At 39.0% G+C, this 23,148-nt stretch overlaps 1 protein-coding gene across 9 annotated transcripts in view; it reads left to right on the plus strand.

Moving 5' to 3' along the window:
• The window catches only part of FRMPD4 (FERM and PDZ domain containing 4), an 863,942-nt gene that overhangs the window by 462,665 nt on the left and 378,129 nt on the right, over positions 1–23,148 (plus strand). For 5 of the 9 annotated variants that reach the window (XM_050777254.1, XM_050777258.1, XM_050777251.1 and 2 more), the window contains one exon: positions 4,586–4,682. The exons of the other annotated variants lie outside the window; for them this stretch is intronic. In XM_050777254.1, the coding sequence (XP_050633211.1) occupies positions 4,666–4,682 (17 nt within the window). In that variant the 5' untranslated portion in view covers positions 4,586–4,665. The remainder of the gene's footprint in view (positions 1–4,585; positions 4,683–23,148) is intronic. 9 annotated transcript variants of the gene reach the window in all.

Below are 23,148 nucleotides of genomic sequence, written 5' to 3' on the forward strand. Positions count from 1 at the left end.
ATATTAGGGGAGTATGCTGGCAGGGCTTGAGTGGGACTGAACGCTGGAAAATGGTATATTTCTGTGTGTGTTAGGAGGAAGCAAGTGGGCAATGTAAAAAAAGTTGAGTTCTGAGAGGTCAGGATGTATAGAATAAAGGAATGAAAATCTGTAGACACTTTGACCCACAAGGAAGCAATTATAGTAATTCAAACACAACCCCAAATTATCATTAAATCCATGCAGTATACACTCCTGGCCTCATGATTAATGCTAAAATTAAAGATGATCTTTTCGTAGGCAAGTATTCATTAAGAGACTTTTCTGTTTATTTATTAGCTCAATATTTTTTAATTGCAAAAATTAAGTAAAAAAAAATCATTACTGTCATTGTTCAGGAATATTGGGCTATATAGAACTGTTAATTGAGGATCCAGAGAGAAATCACATGTACCAGATTAGGAAAACTATGATTAGGATTTATAAAGAATGCACACATGTTCCAGGACTATACTGTGTAATATTTTAAGTGTCTGGTTTATGAAATTTATTTGGAATATAGGACCGAGGTAATGAAGTATACTTTTATGAACTATCTAGATAAAGTAAGATAAGGAAATGGTCAGGGGCTGTTATTTTCCTAATTAGGTATTCTAATAACCAAATATGCCTTTGAGCTTAATGACTGTCGAGGTGCTTTGCAACAGGATGCTTTGGAACCCTCCACTTAGGATGGGTTGTGAGGTCAATGTGGCTTTGCAGAATGAACCTTGAGGAAGACTGACCATTCAAAAAAATGCAATTGGTGAAAATAGTGTTTTATATGGTTAGAGTGTTTTACTGTTAGTTTTTGATGTTACATTCTAGCTTTATAAAATAATATTATTTCATTCGGCATTTAGTTTGATTTGACTTAGTAACAAAGAAAAAAGGGCATGTATACTTGTCTCAGTCCATTTCAGCTGTTATAACAAATTACCTTACCTTGTAAACAATAGAAATGTGTTGCTTACAGTTCTGAAGACTGGGAAATCCAAGATTAAAGTGCCAACAGACTGGGTGTCTGGTGAGGGATCACTCTGCTTCAAACATAGTGCCTTCTTGTTGCACCCTCGCATGGTGGAAAGCGGGGAGCACTGTGTCTTCACATGGTGGAGTGTGAAAGGGAGCTTCCTTCAACCTCTTTTATTAGGGTGCTCATCCCATTTATGAGGGTGGACCCTCATGACTTAATCACTTTCCAAAGGCCCCACATCTTAATATCACCAAGGGGGATTAGGTTTCAGAAGGAGTTTTGGAGGGACATACTCAGGCCATAGCAGTGCCCATGTGCAGAAGTGTGCCTAGTTGTAGATCTGTGTCCTAGACAGTATATAGTCCTGTGGAAAAGCCAGATGAAAAGCAGCTTGAAAGGAGACTTATAACATCATCTGCTTTTCCCCCCTATGATTTATAAACTGGAAATAATCATTCAACCATCCATTATTCATTCAGTAAACACTGATGGAGCAGCCATTGTAGACATTGATTGAGCACCTATGTGCCAGTCAGTGTGTTCGGTGTAATGCAAATACAAATATGGGTGAAAGAGTCTCTTGTCTGAAAGAATTTACACACTATTTGGGAATACAGACAAGATTTTAAAAGTACAAGTTGATAGATGCTTAAGTGGATATAAAATATTTTAGAAATTTAGGGATGGTTGCCTAATGTTGCTCAAATTAAGCCATTAGAAGGAAAGACACAGCTGTGGAATATGTACTACCTGGAGGAGCTTTGGCCAAAGAGTTGGTGCAGTATATAAGTTTTACAACAACCATCAAGTAGCATCATTATTGCCTTTTTATAAATAAGGAAACAGAGGTTTCCAGAGGTAAAGCAACTTGCACCAGGGCAAATGTCTACATGGTTAGAGCCAGGATTTCTATCTCAGTCCACTTCACTCCAGGGCCCACCTTGCCTGTGTTCTATGTTGATCTTAAAGGGTAAGTGGGAATTCACAAGTTAGTGCATAGAGGATAGGAAATTTTGCCTGAGAACAGAGCATGTAGAAAGGTCCTTAAATGTCAAAAAGTTTTTGAGTTTGGGTTAAAGCATTTCAAGAGAAGGGGAGCAGGAGGGAAGGAGCTTGGGGGTGGGGAGATTGTCAGTAAACAATTAAGGGCTACAATCCAGACCGAACATCCATCTGGGAGCAGAGTATTTTAGTTTAGTCTTATTTTAGAGAGGCTCACTTCTAAGGATTTTTAAAATTCAACATGGTTAAAATATAGACAAATTTAATGTATTGAACCCCAAATCATGTTTTTTGAATGTTCCAAGGCATTTTTCTCATATTAGGACAGGATGCATGTGATCATTTATAGATACCAGGCTTCTGTATATGGACCATAGTTTGACTACATGAAATTTGTTTTTGTTTGTTTCTTTGTTCTTGCCTTTATGCCTTGATGTTTTACATCATTGTGTATTCTTTGCTTTTTACATCTTTAACCCCACTGATGACATTCTCATTAGTCCTGACTAACCTATGTCAAACCACTGACCATGTTCAGGTACACAATTTGCAAGGTCATTAATTTCAGGCATATTTCATTCTTTCAACATTCCTGGGAAAGTATGAAGTAAGAGATCAGGCATAGCCTGACCAAATTCTTGCTTATATACCGCAGCATCATTGCAAAGTTTAATGATTTTTTTTTTTTTTCTGAGATAGAATCTCCCTCTATTGCCCAGGCTGGAGTGTAGTGGTGGCGCAATCTCGGCTCACTGCAACCTCTGCCTCCTGAGTTCAAGATATTCTCCTGCCTCAGCTTCCCAAGTAGCTGGGACTACAGGCACATGCCACCACCATGCCCGGCTAATTTTTACATTTTTAGTAGAGACAGGGTTTCACCATTATTGGCCAGGCTGGTCTCAAACTCCTGACCTCATGATCTGCCCACCTCGGCCTCCCGAAGTGCTGGGATTACAGGCGTGAGCCACCACGCCCGGCCAATGGTATTTCTTAATAAACAAATTTGGGCAGCAATCAAGCCACTCAATGGTAAATGGGATTTTCCCTCTACACATTCTAAAAGTTGATTCGAACCTCTCCTGAGAATTGTTCTTCTTGATAGACTGCAGTTTCATAGTACTTCTGTGCTATCTGCAACAGGCTTCCCATTACTGGCACTCAAGGACTGGGTTCTCAGATTGCCAAGTATTGCTTAGGCTCATTACAACCATGTCACACCAATACAGTGTTGATGGTATCATAAAAGTTAATAACCACTGCATAAATGTCAGTTTTTCCAGTGGAAGTGGATACAACATTTCAATACTCAGCATTTATCAAGCATGTTTAATCATTTGCATGCACATTTAGTTATGCGTAAAATGATCTATGGAGTATTGTCAAAGAATAAAGAAGACAAAAAGTGGCTTTATATGAGAGAAGAGAGAGAGAAAAACCAGCTTAGGAACAATGAATGTTGGTTCACATTTTGGGGAAAACTGATTAGTTAGTTGGGAAAGAGGTCAAAGTAGGCAGCTTGTACTTTAGTAGGCCAACTAGGGTTATCAAAGAGAACCATCGCAGTTCTGAAGGATCTCTGAAAACCTTGAGATCTTAGTTGAGAAGTACATGTGACAAGTTGTCTCTGTGTGAGGTCAGCCACTGTCCCCTACCTTAGTAAGGCAAGGTCTGCACAATTTCTCTCCTCAGAATGCTCACATTTTAAAGTTAAAAAAAAAATTATTTTTATGTAGTCTGTGGACCTTCACTTTAGGTTATTTCATTTGTTAGGGTTTTGATTTTGACACCAACATTGATTTTCAATGGGCTCCAAACTTTCCTTACCTTTGTTAGTTGCTCCACGTTTTACAAATGTTCATCTATGTAACTAATGGTCTACCTAACTGATCTGTTTCAATGAGGTGACTTTTTGGTTCTTTGCCTCCCCTTGACTGCACTCAAGGTAAATGGCATCCCAGTCATGTCAATTGAACTATTCAGCACATTCTGCTGACAGCATCCTGGAGTGAGGACTGGGAGTCTCTTTACTTGACTCACTCTTAATTTCAGGAAAATTACAAACTTCACTTTATTATAAACTTCAGGCCTCCAGTTCTCAGCTTAGTTTACTTTAGTGAGTTTTTGTTTTCTTTTTGTTTTCAAGTCAGTTTTAAAAATCTCTAAAATGACTGAGTTTGAGGCCATGATGTTTCAAGTTATTTTAGCCTTCAATTCTGGAGCTAGGACCATTATTCATAAAAACTTTTATCCCAAAGCATTCCCCTTTACCTTCAAGGCATGTGATAATACTTCAGAATAGTGTCATTTTAGGAAATGTATCGAAAAAATTTATCAGAAAGCAATGATGCATAGGAAGAAAGCTTAATGAAATATCGCCCTATCTTGAACCATTTGTTTATTTTCTTCATGGGTAAGTTACTGATTCTATTAGAACTCAAATTGTGATTGCTTTGTAATTCATGAGGACTTTTACATCTTGATTACTGACACTAAAGGAAAGATCAAATTTGTTTTCCCAAATTATTGTTATTGTTGCCATTGTTACTGTTATTAACATACACCATTTACTGAGTGTTTGTTATTTTTCAGGCACTCTGCTGTTTTATGAGACAGGCATTAGTGTCCCCACTTACAGTTAAGGAAACTGAGGCACAGAGCAGTTCAGTGGCATGAGGTCACACAGCTGGTAAGTGACAGATCCAAGATTTGAACTCTGACTCTAAACCTTGAGCTCTTAATATTCTATTACATTTGATTTTTGCTGGTTGACTATTGTTATGACTCTTCCACAAACTTCTATATTATTTTATGTCTCCCAACAAAGTGTATGGACAACGTGTGATTCAAGGAACTTTAAAAATTGTCCCTTTTCAGATATTTTAATGGCTCTTGAAATTAAAACTCCAAAACCTCAGGATCACCATAGTTAATCAGAACTAGAAGCTCATATAGAATTGCTTTCTGCTTAATTCTGTAGGGGAAAAAAGCTGAATGGAAAGAAAGTAATTTATTGAAAAATACTGATTTCAGCCTCTGAATTTTGGCAAATCTCCTATATCTTTTAGAATTGATATTCAATAGAAGAAATGAGATTTGTGAACCTCAGTCATACGTTTGCTATGCTCTAACTACTAAGGCAGATGGGTTGACTGATGTTTATTCATTCAACAAACATTTAGTTTTTGGTGATTCTACCTTGGAGCTAGCTACAATACAAGACACTGTAAAAGGAATAAAATAACGGTTGTCTCTAGGGTTCCATAATCTAAAAGAGGAAGGCGTAACTGAAAGCAAATAGGTATATTTCTATAAGCAATTGCTAGTGCTTTTTTGCTGCAATTTTATTTATTTATATTTTTATGATACTTTATGTTCTAGGGTACATGTGCACAATGTGCAGGTTTGTTACATATGTATACATGTGCCATGTTGGTGTGCTGCACCCATTAACTCATCATTTACATTAGGTATATCTCCTAATGCTCTCCCTCCCCCCATCCCCCTCCCCACAATAGGACCCGGTGTGTGATGTTCCCCTTCCTGTGTCCAAGTGATCTCATTGTTCAATTCCCACCTATGAGTGAGAACATGCGGTATTTGGTTTTCTCTTCTTGCGAGAGTTTGCTGAGAATGATGATTTCCAGCTGCACCCATGTCCCTATAAAGAACATGAATTCATCCTTTTTTATGGCTGCATAGAATTCCATGGTGTATATGTGCCACATTTTCTTAATCCAGTCTGTCACTGATGGACATTTGGGTTGATTCCAAGTCTTTGCTATTGTAAATACTGCTGCAATAAACATACATGTGCATGTGTCTTTGTAGCAGCATGACTTATAATCCTTTGGATATATCCCCAGTAATGGGATGGCTGGGTCAAATTGCATTTCTAGCTCTAGATCCTTGAGGAATCGCCACACTGTTTTCCACAATGGTTGAACTAGTTTACAGTCCCACCAACAGTGTAAAAGTGTTCCTATTTCTCCACATCCTCTCCAGCACGTGTTATTTCCTGACTTTTTAATGATTGCCATTCTGAGATGAGATGGTATCTCGTTATGGTTTTGATTTGCATTTCTCTGATGGCCAGTGATGATGAGCATTTTTTCATGTGTCTGTTGGCTGTATGAGTGTCTTCTTTTGAGAAGTGTCTGTTCATATCCTTTGCCCACTTTTTGATGGGGTTGTTTTTTTCTTGTAAATTTGATTGAGTTCTTTATAGGTTCTGGATATTAGCCCTTTGTCAGATGAGTAGATTGCAAAAATGTTCTCCCATTCTGTAGGTTGCCTGTTCGCTCTGATGGTAGTTTCTTTTGCTGTGCAGAAGTTCTTTAGTTTAATTAGATCCCATTTGTCAATTTTGGCTTTTGTTGCCGTTGCTTTTGGTGTTTTAGACATGAAGTCCTTGCCCATGCCTGTGTCCTGAATGGTATTACCTAGGTTTTCTTCTAGGGTTTTTATGGTTTTAGGTCTAATATTTAAGTCTCTAATCCATCTTGAATTAATTTTCGTATAAGGAGTAAGGAAAGGATCCAGTTTCAGCTTTCTACTTATGGCTATCCAATTTTCCCAGCACCATTTATTAAATAGGGAATCCTTTTCCCATTTCTTGTTTTTGTCAGGTTAGTCAAAGATCAGATGGCTGTAGATGTGTGGTATTGTTTCTGAGGGCTCTGTTCTGTTCCATTGGTCTATATCTCTGTTTTGGTACCAGTACCCTACTGTTTTGGCTACTGTAGCCTTGTAATATAGTTTGAAGTCAGGTAGCGTGATGCCTCCAGCTTTGTTCTTTTGCCTTAGGATTGTCGTGGCAATGCGGGGTCTTTTTTGGTTCCATATGAACTTTAAAGCAGTTTTTTCTAATTCTGTGAAGAAAGTCATTGGTTCCTTAATGGGGATGGCATTGAATCTATAAATTACCTTGGGCAGTATGGCCATTTTCACAATATTGATTCTTCCTATCCATGAGCATGGTATATTCTTCCATTTGTTTGTGTCCTCTTTTAGTTCACTGAGCAGTGGTTTGTAGTTCTCCTTGAAGAGGTCCTTTACACCCCTTGTAAGTTGGATTCCTAGGTATTTTATTCTCTTTGAAGCTATTGTGAATGGGAGTTCATTCATGATTTAGCTCTCTGTTTGTCTGTTACTGGTGTGTAAGAATGTTTGTGATTTTTACACATTGATTTTGTATCCTGAGACTTTGCTGAAGTTGCTTATCAGCTTAAGGAGATTTTGGGCTGAGATGATGGGGTTTTCAATATATACAATCATGTCATCTGCAAACAGGGACAATTTGACTTCTTCTTTTCCTAACTGAATACCCTTGATTTCTTTCTCTTGCCTGATTGCCCTAGCCAGAACTTCCAACACTATGTTGAATAGGAGTGGTGAGAGAGGGCATCCCTGTCTTGTGCCAGTTTTCAAAGGGAATGCTTCCAGTTTTTGCCCATTCAGTATGATATTGGTTGTGGGTTTGTCATAAATAGCTCTTATTATTTTGAGATACGTTCCATCAATACCGAATTCATTGAGAGTTTTTAGCATGAAGGGCTGTTAAATTTTGTCAAAGGCCTTTTCTGCATCTATTAAGATAATCATGTGGTTTTTGTCTTTGGTTCGGTTTATATGCTGGATTACATTTATTGATTTGCGAATGTTGAACCAGCCTTGCATCCCAGGGATGAAGCCCACTTGATCATGGTGGATAAGCTTTTAGATGTGCTGCTGGATTTCGTTTGCCAGTGTTTTATTGAGGATTTTTGCATGGATGTTCATCAGGGTTATTGGTCTAAAATTCTCTTTGTGTGTGTGTGTGTGTGTGTCTCTGCCAGGCTTTGGTATCAGGATGATGTTGGCCTCATAAAATGAGCTAGGGAGGATTCCCTCTTTTTCTATTGATTGGAATAGTTTCAGAAGGAATGGTACCAACTCCTCCTTGTACCTCTGGTAGAATTCAGCTGTGAATCCGTCTGGTCCTGGACTTTTTTTGGTTGGTAGGCTATTAATTATTGCCTCAATTTCAGAGCCTGCTATTGGTCTATTCAGGGATTTAACTTCTTCCTGGTTTAGTCTTGGGAGAGTGTAATTGTCTAGGAAATTATCCATTTCCTCTAGGTTTTCTATTTTATTTGTGTAGAGGTGTTTATAGTATTCTCTGATGGTAGTTTGTATTTCTGTGGGGTTGGTGGTGATATCCCTTTATCATTTTTTGTTTTGTCTATTTGATTTCTTCTCTCTTTTCTTCTTTATTAGTCTTGCTAGCGGTCTATCAATTTTGTTGATCTTTTCAAAAAACCAGCTCCTGGATTCATTGATTTTTTGGAGAGTTTTTTGTGTCTCTATCTCCTTCAGTTCTGCTGTGATCTTAGTTATTTCTTGCCTTCTGCTAGCTTTTGAATGTGTTTGCTCATGCTTCCCTAGTTCTTTTGATTGTGATATTAGGGTGTCCATTTTAGATCTTTCCTGCTTTCTCTTGTGGGCATTTAGTGCTATAAATTTCCCTCTACACACTGCTTTAAATATGTCCCAGAGATTCTGGTATGTTGTACCTTTGTTCTCATTGGTTTCAAAGAACATCTTTATTTCTGCCTTCATTTCATTATGTACCCAGTAGTCATTCAGGAGCAGGTTGTTCAGTTTCCATGTAGTTGAGCGGTTTTGACTGAGTTTCTTAATCCTGAGTTCTACTTTGATTGCCCTGTGGTCTGAGAGACAGTTTGTTATAATTTCTGTTCTTGTACATTTGCTGAGGAGTGCTTTACTTCCAACTATGTGGTCAATGTTGGAATAAGTGCGATATGGTGCTGAGAAGAATGTATATTCTGTTGATTTGGGGTGAAGAGTTCTGTAGATGTCTATTAGGTCTGCTTGCTGCAGAGTTGAGTTCAATTCCTGGATATCCTTGTTAACTTTCTGTCTCGTTGATCTGTCTAATGTTGACAGTGGGGTGTTAAAGTCTCTCGTTATTATTGTGTGGGAGTCTAAGTCTCTTTGTAAGTCTCTAAGGACTTGCTTTATGAATCTGGGTGCTCCTGTATTGGGTGCATATATATTTAGGATAGTTAGCTCTTCTTGTTGAATTGATCCCTTTACCATTATGTAATGGCCTTCTTTGTCTCTTTTGATCTTTCATGGTTTAAAGTCTGTTTTATCAGAGACTAGGATTGCAACCCTTGCCTTTTTTTGTTTTCCATGTGCTTGGTAGATCTTCCTCTGTTCCTTTATTTGGAGCCTATGTGTGTCTCTGCACATGAGATGGGTCTCTAGAATACAGCAAACTGATGGGTCTTGACTCTTTATCCAATTTGCAGTCTCTGTCTTTTAATTGGAGCATTTAGCCCATTTACATTTAAGGTTAATATTGTTATGTGTGAACTTGATCCTGTCTTTATGTTGTTAACTGTTTATTTTGCTCGTTAGTTGATGCAGTTTCTTCCTAGCATCGATGGTCTTTACAATTTGGCATGTTTTTGCAGTGGCTGGTACTGGTTGTTCCTTTCCGTGTTTAGTGCTTCCTTTAGGAGCTCTTGTAGGGCAGGCCTGGTGGTGACATAATCTCTCAGCATTTGCTTGTCTGTAATGGATTTTATTTCTCCTTCACTTATGAAACTTAGTTTGGCTGCATATGAAATTCTGTGTTGAAAATTCTTTTCTTTAAGAATGTTGAATATTGGCCCCCACTCTCTTCTGGCTTGGAGAGTTTCTGCCAAGAGATCTGCTGTTAGTCTGATGGGCTTCCCTTTGTGTGTAACCCGACCTTTCTCTCTGGCTGCCCTTAATGTTTTTTCCTTCATTTCAACTTTGGTGAATCTGACAATTATGTGTCTTGGAGTTGCTCTTCTCGAGGAGTATCTTTGTGGCATTCTCTGTATTTGCTGAATTTGAATGTTGGCCTGTCTTGCTAGGTTGGGGAAGTTCTCCTGGATAATATCCTGCAGAATGTTTTCCAACTTGGTTCCATTCTCCCCGCCACTTTCAAGTACACCAATCAGATGTAGATTTGGTCTTTTCACATAATCCCATATTTCTTGGAGGCTTTGCTCATTTCTTTTTACTCTTTTTTCTCTAAACTTCTCTTCTCCCTTCATTTCATTCATTTGATCTTCAGTCACTGATACTCTTTCTTCCAGTTGCTCCAGTCGGTTACTGAAGCTTGTGCATTTGTCACGTAGTTCTCGTGTCATGGTTTTCATCTCTATCAGGTCATTTAGGGACTTCTCTACATTGATTATTCCAGTTTGCCATTCGTCAAATCTTTTTTCAGGGTTTTTAGTTTCTTTGCACTGGGTTCGTACTTCCTCCTTTAGCTCAGAGAAGTTTGATCGTCTGAAGCCTTCTTCTCTCAACTCATCAAAGTCATTCTCCATCCAGCTTTGTTCCATTGCTGGTGAGGAGCTGCATTCCTTTGGATGGGGAGAGTCGCTCTGATGTTTAGAATTTTCAGCTTTTCTGCACTGCTTTTTCCCCATCTTTGTGGTTTTATCTACCTTTGGTCTTTGATGATGGTGACGTACAGATGGGTTTTGGTGTGGATGTCCTTTCTGTTTGTTAGTTTTCCTTCTAACAGTCAGGACCCTCAGCTGCAGGTTTGTTGGAGTTTGCTTGAGGTCCACTCCAGACTGTTTGCCTGGGTATCAGCAGTGGAGGCTGCAGAAGAGTAAATATTGCTGAACAGCAAATGTTGCTGCCTGATCATTCCTCTGGAAGCTTCGTCTCAGAGGTGTACCTGGCCGTGTGAAGTATGAGGTGTCAGTCTGCCCCTAGTGGGGGATGTCTCTCAGTTAGGCTACTTGGGAATCAGGGACCCACTTGAGCAGGTGATATGTCCGTTCTCAGTTCTCAAACTCCATGCTGGGAAAACCACTACTCTCTTTAAAGCTGTCCGACAGGGACATTTACATCTGCAGAGGTTTCTGCTGCCTTTTGTTTGGCTATGCCCTGTCCCCAGTGGTGCAGTCTACAGAGGCAAGCAGGCCTCCTTGAGCTGTGGTGGGCTCCACCCAGTTTGAGCTTCCCAGCTGCTTTGTTTACCTACTCAAGCCTCAGCAATGGCGGGTGCCCCTCCCCAAGCCTCGCTGCCACCTTACAGTTAGATCTCAGACTGCTGTGCCAGCAATGAGGGAGGCTCCGTGGGCGTGGGACCCTCCAAGCCAGGTGCAGGATATAATCTCCTGGTGTGCCATTTGCTAAGACCCTTGGTAAAGCGCAGTATTAGGGTGGGCATGACCGGATTTCCCAGGTGTTGTGTGTCATGGTTTCCCTTGGTTAGGAAAGGGAATTCCCTTCCCCCTTGTGCTTCCCAGGTGAGGTAATGCCTCGCCCTGCTTTGGCTCTCACTCGTTGGGCTGTACCCACTGTCCTGCACCCCACTGTCTGACACACTCCAGTGAGATGAACCCGGTATCTCAGTTGGAAATGCAGAAATCACCCATCTTCTGTGTCGCTGACACTGGGAGCTGGAGGCTGGAGCTGTTCCTATTTAGCCATCTTGGTGCCACCCTCGCAATTGCTCGTACTTATTGAATGTTTCTCTGAGCCAGGTGATATTCAGTGCTCTGTACACATAGTGTACATAGTTTGGCAATCAAGACCCTATAAAAAAAGTGCTATTTTAATCCCCATTAAGAAATTGAGGCATCAAGAGATTAAGTGACTTTCCCAGGGTAACAACTATCAGTGAAAGAGCAGGAAATTCAAATACAGCATGACCTGGAACTGGCACCCTTGATAGGGTCACAGGTGGGTGTGGTCTATTCTAGCTGAGAAGAGGACATTGAAGCTTGGTTATGAATGACAAGCTCACACTGGGAAGGCCATCCAAAGCTAAGGAAATATTTGGAAAAATAACAGAGGCAGGAAAGTAGAAAGCAAATGTTTGTTGAGCAGTGTCAGATCAACCTGATAGGAATGCCATGTGTATGATATAATGTGGTTAAAGGAGTTAAGGGTCACTTTATAGAGAGCTGCAAAGACCAAACTGAGAAAATTAATTCATAATTCATTTAGCAGATCTTGATGTCTCACTAGCCATGTGTCCATTTTATACATATCAATTCATTTATTCCTCATGATAAGGTGGTGTGTCATATAACCATTCCCATTTCACAGATTGGGAAACCAAGTATACAGAGAGATGAACTTGCCCAACATCACATAGCCAGTAAGAGATAGAGCTGGGGTTCAAATGAGGAAGCCTGGTTTCCAAGGCCATAAATATAACTGCGATGATGCCTTACTACTTAGAAGTGGAATGATGTGATCAGAGTTCAAAACCCATGAGTGAGGACCCATAAACGGGAAAGGAAGGAAAAGAAAGACAAGTGACTTGGGGAGAAGAGACCAGGTGCGGTCACTGTGTCACTCCACTGGAGAGACAGTCAATTGACGGCAGGATGGTAGCAGTGAAAAGGAGAAAGATGAATGAGGTAGGGATGGGATTTGGAAGTAGGACCTCAGAATTCAAATTCTGACCCTGTCCGTTACTGGTTACTGAGTGACCTTGGACTGGTGGATTAGCCTCTGTACTTTGATTTTCTAATTCACAAAGAGGGGAGATGCAGCAGAGCCTGGGTGAATGAATTCTATTTTGGCCCTGCTGATTGGGAGGCATCAGCAGGCCATCCATCTGGCTGGGCCCAGCAGGTCAGTTAGAAATCTGGGTCTGGAGCTCAAGAAAGAGGTCAGGCCTATAAATGTACTTAGGAGTCACCTCTAGGAATGTGAGAGTTGAAATTGCTAAGAGGGATGTCTAGAGGGGAAGAGAAATGAAGAGAAGGCGGCTGATGAAAAACCACTCACCTCTTCCTGAGAACAGGTCAGGATTGATCAGGAGATTACTAGGAGCATATTCCATTTGTCTATATTCGTTATTTGATAGTTAATGTAATTTTTAATATGTGAAACTGTCGCTGACCTCTTTTCTCACATCAGCGTTTTTTACCTGCACATGATTTATCATGAGCTTGAGGTTGTGAGTGCTGATGACGCTTATTTATTGGTCTCCATGTTTGCCATTGCTTTGGAGAAAATCACTACAGCAGCATGACCTCAACGGCAGCCTCATATTACTAAGTTCATGAACAAAACCTGAAAGTAGGTTTCCCCTTCCGTATTTATGTCCCAAAGTCATTTTCCTTTATAAGCAGCATCGTATGTTGCCAGAGAAATTATGAAGCTGTTATTTGGTGTTTTATTAATGTATGCATTCCCTTAATTTAATTTGGAATTGGTAAAAGTACTATGTGACTAAAGTTGTTTGGAAGAGCAGTTGCCCCAAGCGGGCTTTGAATTGGCTTCTGTTAGTGCCTCTTTTGTTTTTCACTCTCAAGTCCCTTAGTACACATCACTGGTGTCTATCTAGACTGCCTGCTTTTGCCTAAGGCTCACCTCAGCAGGCTCCACTATTCAAAAAATAAAAATAAAGCACACAAACACAACACCGGGAAGCCTTGCAAAATCAATGTAGGTCTTTGCTGAAGGTCTTGAGGTCATTCAGTGTGAAAGTATGTGTGTGAGATGTGGGGGTCATCACATTTCACTGCAAAACTTTCCCCTAATTATCATTCAACTTTCTCTGTTTTCCAAATCCTACTCCCTCCAGTACTGCTCAAATTCCATGTCTTCTCTCCTCTTCTTTCTCTCAGCCAGCAGACTCTCCCCCACTTTTAAAAATCTTTTGATATTACATTAGACCTCACTCGCATCCCCATTTGCAGTCTTTGTCAAAACCAACTCATATTCTTTATTATTCACCATCATTAGGAAGTCAGAGAGGATGAGTTTTAATGCTTTGACCCTGTCAGGAAAATGCTGATTTTATAATACTAAGTATTGAAATAGTACTGAGCCCCATTCAATAAATCATATACAGCAGATTCCTAACCAAAGAGCATTTATCTTTTTGTACTTTAGTGAGATTTCACTGACCTTTGCAGACAAGTTGTGTTGACTTTCTTTGGAGGCTGTTTCTGGCTTTTTGTTGTTGTTTTTGCAGCCTTCAGTAGATGGCAAGTGCTAAATTCCAAGTGTATGGAGATCTCCCCTGATCCACCATAGTGGGGAGGGAGAATAAATCTAACTCTGAAAATCTCCTTTACCCATCCTTGCACCCCCCTCTAAGCACACACAAAGCAGGAAAAAAAATAGTAATCAAACTCCTTCAAGGTTTTTTTAAAAATTATTATTATTATTATACTTTAAGTTCTAGGGTACATGTGCATAACGTGCAGGTTTGTTACATATGTATACTTGTGCCATGTTGGCATGCTGTACCCATCAACTCATCAGCACCCATCAACTTATCATTTACATCAGGTATAACTCCCAATGCAACCCCTCCCCCCTCCCCCCTCCCCATGATAGGCCCCGGTGTATGATGTTCCCCTTCCTGAGTCCAAGTGATCTCATTGTTCAGTTCCCACCTATGAGTGAGAACATGCAGTATTTGGTTTTCTGTTCTTGCAAAAGTTTGCTGAGAATGATGGTTTCCAGCTGCATCCATGTCCCTACAAAGGACACGAACTCATCCTTTTTTATGGCTGCATAGTATTCCATGGTGTATATGTGCCACATTTTCTTAATCCAGTCTGTCACTGATGGACATTTGGGTTGATTCCAAGTCTTTGCTATTGTGAATAGTGCCGCAATAAACATACGTGTGCATGTGTCTTTATAGCAGCATGATTTATAATCCTTTTGGTATATACCCAGTAATGGGATGGCTGGGTCATATGGTACTTCTAGTTCTAGATCCTTGAGGAATCGCCATACTGTTTTCCATAATGGTTGAACTAGTTTACAATCCCACCAACAGTGTAAAAGTGTTCCTATTTCTCCACATCTTCTCCAGCACCTGTTGTTTCCTGACTTTTTAATGATTGCCATTCTAACTGGTGTGAGATGGTATCTCATTGTGGTTTTGATTTGCATTTCTCTGATGGCCAGTGATGATGAGCACTTTTTCATGTGTCTGTTGGTTTGTTTATTTGTTCAAAGATAAAAGTTAAATCTGGTTAAAAATGAGTACAAGAAATTCCAGGCCTCATCCCAGTCAGGCATTCAGTGGGTACATGAATAATGGATGGAAAGATGGCTGGATTGATGGATGAATGAATGAATGAATGAATGGATGGATGAACATACAGATGAAAGGATGGATGGATGGATGGATGGACGGATGGATGAATTAGTAGATGGGTGGGTGGGTGAGTAGACTGTGTAAAAGGAAGCAGTCCCCCACCTCCTGTAATGTGTGATGGTGAGAGAGGTGGGTGAGTGCTCACAGCCTGGTTATGGATGTGTGTGACCTTGCCTTTCAGATCTATTTTAGCATCAGTTTAAGAAGATGCTTCCTTTTCTTCTAAAAATTGCACCTGTAACCCTTTTTCTAGCAAATTCAGAAAGGCTGAGTAACTTTCCCAATAGCCCAGGTGGTACTGGGCTTCTACCCGGAGAAACATGGATAGAACTGTCAACCAGGGCTAATGATGGTGAATGCTTGGAGAACTGGGGAACGTTTGCAATTCCTCATGTTGCTGATTTTTATTACCCACTGCCAATTCCCCATTGGATCAGTCTACATTTTGTGATATGAACACATGATTTGTGGATATTGGGAGACTGGGAGGGATGGTAGCAAATCTAATTTGTCACTAATTGAGCCAATGTAGTTCAATCCTGTTAATTCTGTACTTTATTGAACTCTAAATCTATTCACATCTCATAAAACATTATTAATCTCTCTAGCTCTTTAAAATACAACAATATATGGCATGCTTAAGGCTTAGGAATTTGACAAAGAGCCCAAGAATAACTTTTTCTCTGAATTCATGAAAAGCATTGATTAAGCTACTTTTTGAACAAGAAATCTATAAGGAAAAAGAAAAGAAATCTTCTTTACAAACAGTAAAGCTTAAGAGAAATACTCTTAAGATTTGAGATGTAATTTTGCCTTTGAAATACCTTTTGTATGAGAATTTTAAAATCTCTAGTTTTTTTTTAAAAGTATATTGGAAGGGTAAATGCTAAGTAAAGATTAGTGTAATTGTCTTAAACTATGCAAAAGTTTGAAGCCAGTTGTAGAAAAACAAACTAGTAAGCAAAGATATGGTATGTTGTTGGGATGGCAAGCTGATGGTTAATAGAAAATTATCATGAATGAAATAGCATTATGATTCACCAGGGAATAAGTGTAAAGTGTTTCTTGGGATGATAGTGTTTGCAGGAAAAAAAAAAATAGGTTGCATTGGGATTATGTAAATAAGGGAGAGGAAGGCAGAGCCCAATCTGAAATTGTTATATTGGGGGATTGGGAATGTATTATAGATAAGGCTCTGAGCATAGTAGGCTTAGAAAGAGTCCTGGGTTGAAGTTCAAACTTTCTCAATCATTCCTGCTGAAACCTTGGCAAACTTATATAATTTATTTGCTTAGATTGCCATATATGTAAAACTGGCAAAATAATACCTACTCCAGAGAACCGCTGTGTAGATTATTAATAATGATTTAAGTATATTCCCTCCCTTTTTGCCCAGCATACCTTCTGTACATATGCCACTGCTTTTAGCACCCATTACAAATAATTTGGAGTCGGCCTCCTAGATCTGCCAAAAATGGAGCATACTTTTTTATTCTTCAGTCCCTTTTTTTTTTTTTTTGAGACGGAGTCTCACTCTGTTGCACAGGCTGGAGTGCAGTGGCAGCATCTCGGCTCACTGCAAGCTCCACCTCCCGGGTTCACGCCATTCTCCTGCCTCAGCCTCCCAAGTAGCTGGGACTACAGGCGCCCGCCACCACGCCTGGCTATTTTTTTTGGATTTTTAGTAGAGACAGGGTTTCACCACATTCACCAGTATGGTCTCGATCTCCTGACCTCGTGATCTGCCCACCTCGGCCTCCCAAAGTGATGGGATTACAGGCGTGAGCCACTGCGCCCGGCCAGTTACCTTCTTGATTTGCCCCTTTATTTGTTGAGGGAGGGTACCAATTACAATTTTTAGCGATTCAAATGGATGCTTTCATTATTTCCCAAAATAATATTATAATAATATCCCCTTCTCTTAAAAAGTCACCTTAAATCTTAAACGACATTTTTACTAATTCATACCAGTAGAATTGGCATTTACAAATAGGATATGAAATTATGTGGAATCTATTATCCACTCTTCTGAGACAAGTAGTTAACATGAGTAATATTTTTCATTGCCACAAAAGTGGTTGTATAATTCTCTTTTCGTGCGCTTAATTGGGGGTGGCTGTAATAATATAGTGATTCACCCTGGTTGGGAATATTGTGTTTAATTATATAATCTGATTGAAGAAAAGCTCCTTTCTTCAGATTTGAGTACAGGAATGCAGGCTAGATAAATTTGATATTCTTTCTAGAATATGTCTTTAATATTTTATATATTTAATCTTTTCCATGGCCATTTGTTATAAGAATTCTGGCACTGTTTATCATCTTATAATATCTAGAATTTTTATTTTTTATGCTTTTTTTTTTTTTAGATAGGATCTTGCTCTGTCACCCAGGCTGGAGTGCAGTGGCGTGACCATAGCTCACTGCAGCCTTAAACTCCTGTGCTCAAGTGATCCTTCTGCCTCAGCCTCCCAAGTAGCTAGTTCAACAGGTACACACCACCATGCTGGGCTAATTTTTTTTTATTATTATTATTTTAGTAGCGACAAGGTCTCATTCTGTTGCCCAGACAGGTATTGAACTCCTGGCTTCAAATGTTTTTCCCGCCTTGGCCTCCCGAAGGTCTGGGATTACAGGCATGAACCACAATGCCTGATCTTGAATTTTTAAAAGTACCTTATAATATTGACATAAAAATTCAGCCCAGAATTAGTTGAATTATACATGTGAAAACATAGGTGATAATTTTTGAGAGGAAATATTAACAAATAGTAAATAATAATAAGTAAAATTTTTACTCATTCTAATTATTTCATAGAAGTGTCACAATATTGAATTTTGGTCTGTCATCTAAGGTAGTATCAGTTCATTTAAATTATTATTTAAATTGTTCATCACAGTGGAAGCCATTATTTTTAAATATTACAGTGAAATGTGCTTAGTTTTATTTTTTAATTTTCAGTTTTTATAAATGTTGTATTATTATATATATACAGATATTTTATAATATATTTCATTATTATTGCAAATTTTTGCAAGCAGAATTATGTAATTTAAAATAATACCATCAATTTTCATTTGAAGCAGTATTTCATGTGTAAATATATATTTGATATCCATATATTGAACTTATTTTTTCCTGCTGGGGAAATCTAATTTATGAACAGTTGTTTAGCAGGAAAACTCAAAGTATTAAGGATAGATTTCACTAGATTAAATTCATGAGGGCTGATAACATAAGTTATTTCTATATCATCACTTAAAAACAGTTACAAACCCTTACACTGAGCGGTCAGCAACTTATTTTAACAACGAACCATGGTTGGAAATGAAATTGTAGATTTTACATTGATGAAGCTTTTGTTGCAATCAGCTGATGACCCTATTTAGATGTTCAGCATTCTCCATCCACTGAAGTCAACCTCTGAGCTTACTTAGGTCATAAGTAAAGGAAACTCTCAGAGAAGCATTCACTGTCTGTCATATTTCTATGAGTGAGAGGGAGGCAGAGAATGAGGCTGCTTTGTGATTTCATTTCTCATGCTAGAAGAGAGAGAAGAAATGGGGACTCCCTGGGAATTCCAACCGTGCCCAAAGGTAAAATACACAGGAGGGCCCAGGTAATTTCTTGTCACCTGCAGTGAGAACTGAAGACACTTGTCCTGGGTTCCCCACTTTCCAATAAGCAAAGACTGAAGGAAATGCTTCCAAAAAAAAAAAAAAAAAAAAGAAAGAAAAGAAAGAAAAAGAAAAAAAGTGGACCTTGAATAAGCCTTCACTGTCCAGAAGACCTGGGGAAAAAAGGGGTCATTTAAAAAACACACTTTGACCATAAACTAATTAAAACCAAATGAAAGTAAATAATTCATCTGTCTATAGGCTAAGGCTGGTCTTACTTTATGGAACCCAAAACTTCTGTAAATCGAATAATGGAGAAATTTGCTTAAAGATGTCAGAGTTATAATATTCCCCTCATAAAGTAATGGGAAACAGCAACAACAAAAAAAAATGCAAAGCAAAAACACCATGTTTAATGAAACCAAGGAAGCAAGCTATAAAAGTTTGTCAAACTAACATCCAAAGCTACCAACGTCAATATGGAATTGTCACAATGATGTTTAGCCTAAACACAGGGGACTAGAATAAAAGGGAGAGCTCCATAAATTGGGGAGGCAGATGGGAAAGGCCCAGCAAGTGGGCCTGAAAGAGTAGGCTTTGGGTGTGGGTATCTCTGTCCCCCCTAGAGAGCCATGGTGAGGTAAGGTTGAAGGAGGAGTCACTCAGACATGCAGTGTGTGCAGCAGGCCAGGCCAGCTGGTAGAGGTGCTGTGTGGAGGGGAGCAGTGGGTGGCAGTCAAGTATGCAGAAGTTTATCTCAGCCAAAGGGAAAGAAGTTTTAAAACATGAAATCTTCACAAACATGCACAAATCTCCCCCACAAACCATATGCAGACCTTCTATTTGCACTGAAGATGGTGAGGAGGATAAAGAATCCTGTAAGTCCCGATGTGATCAAAAGCAAGTCACCTGGGGAGCGAGGGAGTTGATTAGTAAGGCTCCCTCTGGAGTCCTCCATAGGATTCTAAGCCTAGTCTTGAGTAGCCTAACAGCTATGATGTCGTGGGAAAACAGCAGCGAAAGCCAAGACTCTTTCGCTCAGCCAAATTGCCATTCAGTAGAAAGGCAAAAAAGAGACATTTTTGAGCATGTAACTGAATATGACATTTATGAGGTCTCTTGAAACAAAAACCTTGATTCTGAGATCTCTTCAACAAGAAATTAATATAGAAGATTAAATGAGCATTATGTCCAGTTCAATCAAAGGTCTAACCAATTGTGTGAAGCAGGATTACAGAAGAGAATGCAAATATTGTATGTCTTCCTAATGGGTCATTAATAATTCAATAATTTATGTAGCATTAACAAAATTTCATGGCAGGAGAGGATGTGGGAAACATTCAGGGATGTGGATTTCCTCATATTTCATAGTCAGGAGTAAAAAGATACTGCCTAAAATGAATATATGAAGCAATAGAGGTTTAAATTATATTATAAATGCAATGATGAAAATCCCAGAGATAACCAGTGAGTAACATAAAACATAATATAGCAAATTGAAATTGACAATGGAGCAGGAAGGGGAGTTAAGAGGAAGCGATGTGCATTGATTTCTCTTAGAGTTGATTGTTAATAGACCCTGTCTAAAATTAGTAACACATGAAACAGATGTTTAAACATATAATACACTAATAAAGGTAACTACTAGAAGTTCAAAAAATGTATATAATTATCAGCAGCAAAACACAAAGAAAACAGATCATATAGCTGTATAATTTATGGAACAAGAAGGAGGGAGAAACATTTTCCTTTTGTTTCTTATTCCCTTTATCCTATAGGATTTGATTTTTAATTTTTTTTAATATTATGGGCCTTTTAATTTTCATAATTTAAACACGAGAGAGCATTTTTTTTCTAATTTTCAAATTTTAGATTTCCTTTATGGTTGTATTGGTCTTAAGTGCAAAACTTCTGGCCTGTTTTCTTGGCCAGATTTCAGAAGATAAAGCACCAGATTCATTTGTGAGAATTGTTCATAGGGGTCTAACATCTGCTTCAGTCATTGTGACCTCATCTTTATTGAAAAGGAAAGTTGTTTTGGAACTACAATAGTGGGCTGAGATAAACTGTCTCATATTTAATTAAATTTTCAAAATGTTTTTGATTAAAACTACCCTGATATGAACTGAATGTTGAAGCAGGTTAGACATTTCAAATTAACTTTGTAATAAGTTAAAAACAGGTCAAGAGACAGGAAATGAAAACTGGAGGTGAGCAAGGAAAATCTCAGAGTAGAAAAAGGTTCATGGAAAGTTGTTTTAGAATGAGCGTTTTTAAATCTATTGATTAAACCCTTGAAAAAAGGTACATAATGACAAAGCAAGATGTGTGCAAAGGAGAGAATGGCAAGAAATAAGAAAATATTTGGAGAAGATGTGCTTGCCTATAATGTGTGATTATCGGCCGGGCACGGTGGCTCACGCCCATAATCCCAGCACTTTGGGAGGCCAAGGTGGGCAGATCACAAGGTCAGGAGATGGAGACCGTCCTGGCCAACATGGTGAAACCATGTCTCTACTAAAAATACAAAAAGTAGCTGGGTGTGGTAGTATGTGCCTGTAATCAGCTACTCGGGAGGCTGAGGTGGGAGAATAGCTTGAACTGGGAAGTCGGAGGTTGAATGAGCCAAGTTCGTGCAACTGTACTCCAGCGTGGTGACAGAGTGAGACTCGGTCTCAAAAAAAAAAAAAAAAAGTGTGACTGTGCTACAGTTCTTTCTAGAAAGCATTGCATAATGGAGAGTTCTACGAAATTTGTAGATCTTGCTGCTATTTGGAAAGCCACCATTTCTGATGACTTACTTTATTGCACCGTTGGCACAGCCCCTCCCCCGCCAATTAAAAATAGAGGAGCATGTGACTTGGTTCTTTATGCTTGAATTTCTCAGCAGCCTGTAGATAAACAGTTCGCAGACTTGGTGATTTCAGTCTTGGACATTTTTGTTTCAACTGGGGGACAACCTAGTGATGATCTCCATCATTTCAAAAAAATAGGGAATTTTTTTTTTACAGTCATCTTTCTTTCTTTTTTTTTATACTTTAAGTTCTAGGGTACACGTGCACAATGTGCAGGTTTGTTACATATGCATACATGTGCCATGTTGGTGTGCTGCAACCCATTAACTCATCATTTACATTAGGTATATCTCCTAATGCTATCCCTCTCCCCCACCCCTCCCCACAATAGGACCCGGTGTGTGATGCTCCCCTTTCTGTGTCCAAGTGTTCTCATTGTTCAGTTCCCACCTATGAGTGAGAACATGCGGTGTTTGGTTTTCTGTTCTTGCAAAAGTTTGCTGAGAATGATGGTTTCCAGCTGCATCCATGTCCCTACAAAGGACACAAACTCATCCTTTTTTATGGCTGCATAGAATTCCATGGTGTATATGTGCCACATTTTCTTAATCCAGTCTGTCACTGATGGACATTTGGGTTGATTCCAAGTCTTTGCTATTGTGAATAGTGCCACAAGAAATGTACATGTGCATGTGTCTTTATAGCAGCATGACTTATAATCCTTTGGGTATACCCCCAGTAATGGGATGACTGGGTCAAATGGTATTTCTAGTTCTAGATCCTTGAGGAATTCCCACACTGTTTTCCACAATGGTTGAACTAGTTTACAGTCCCACCAACAGTGTAAAAGTGTTCCTATTTCTCCACATCCTCTCCAGCACCTGTTGTTTCCTGATTTTTTAATGATTACCATTCTAACTGGTGTGAGATGGTATCTCGTTGTGGTTTTGATTTGCATTTCTCTGATGGCGAGTGATGATGAGCATGTTTTCATGTGTCTGTTGGCTGTATGAATGTCTTCTTTTGAGAAGTGTCATTCATATCCTTTGCCCGCTTTTTGATGGGGTTGTTTTTTTCTTGTAAATTTGATTGAGTTCTTTATAGGTTCTGGATGTTAGCCCTTTGTCAGATGAGTAGATTGCAAAAATGTTCTCCCATTCTGTAGGTTGACTGTTCACTCTGATGGTAGTTTCTTTTGCTGTGCAGAAGCTCTTTAGTTTAATTAGATCCCAATAGGGAATATTTTAAAGTAAACTTTTTATTAAGGTGTAACATACAGAAAAACGGGCAAGTCATAAGTGGACAACTCAAGGAATTTTCATAAAGTAAGCACACACTTGCTTGCAGTTACATCCTAGAACAAGACACGTAGCATTACTAGCTCACTTGAAGCCTGTCACGCCTCCTTGGCACCACTACCCAGCCAGGGCTGATGTCTATCCTAACTTCAAACATCACAGATTAGTGTTACCTTTTTCAAACTTTAATGGAATCATATAGCATGTATTATTTTGTATTTAGTTTCTTTCACCCAACACTGTGTTTGTGAGTTTCATCAGTGTAGTGGTATGTAGGTGTAGTTCATTTATTCTCAATGTTAT

Source organism: Macaca thibetana, chromosome X (assembly GCF_024542745.1).
Source record: "Macaca thibetana thibetana isolate TM-01 chromosome X, ASM2454274v1, whole genome shotgun sequence".
NCBI lineage: Eukaryota > Metazoa > Chordata > Mammalia > Primates > Cercopithecidae > Macaca > Macaca thibetana.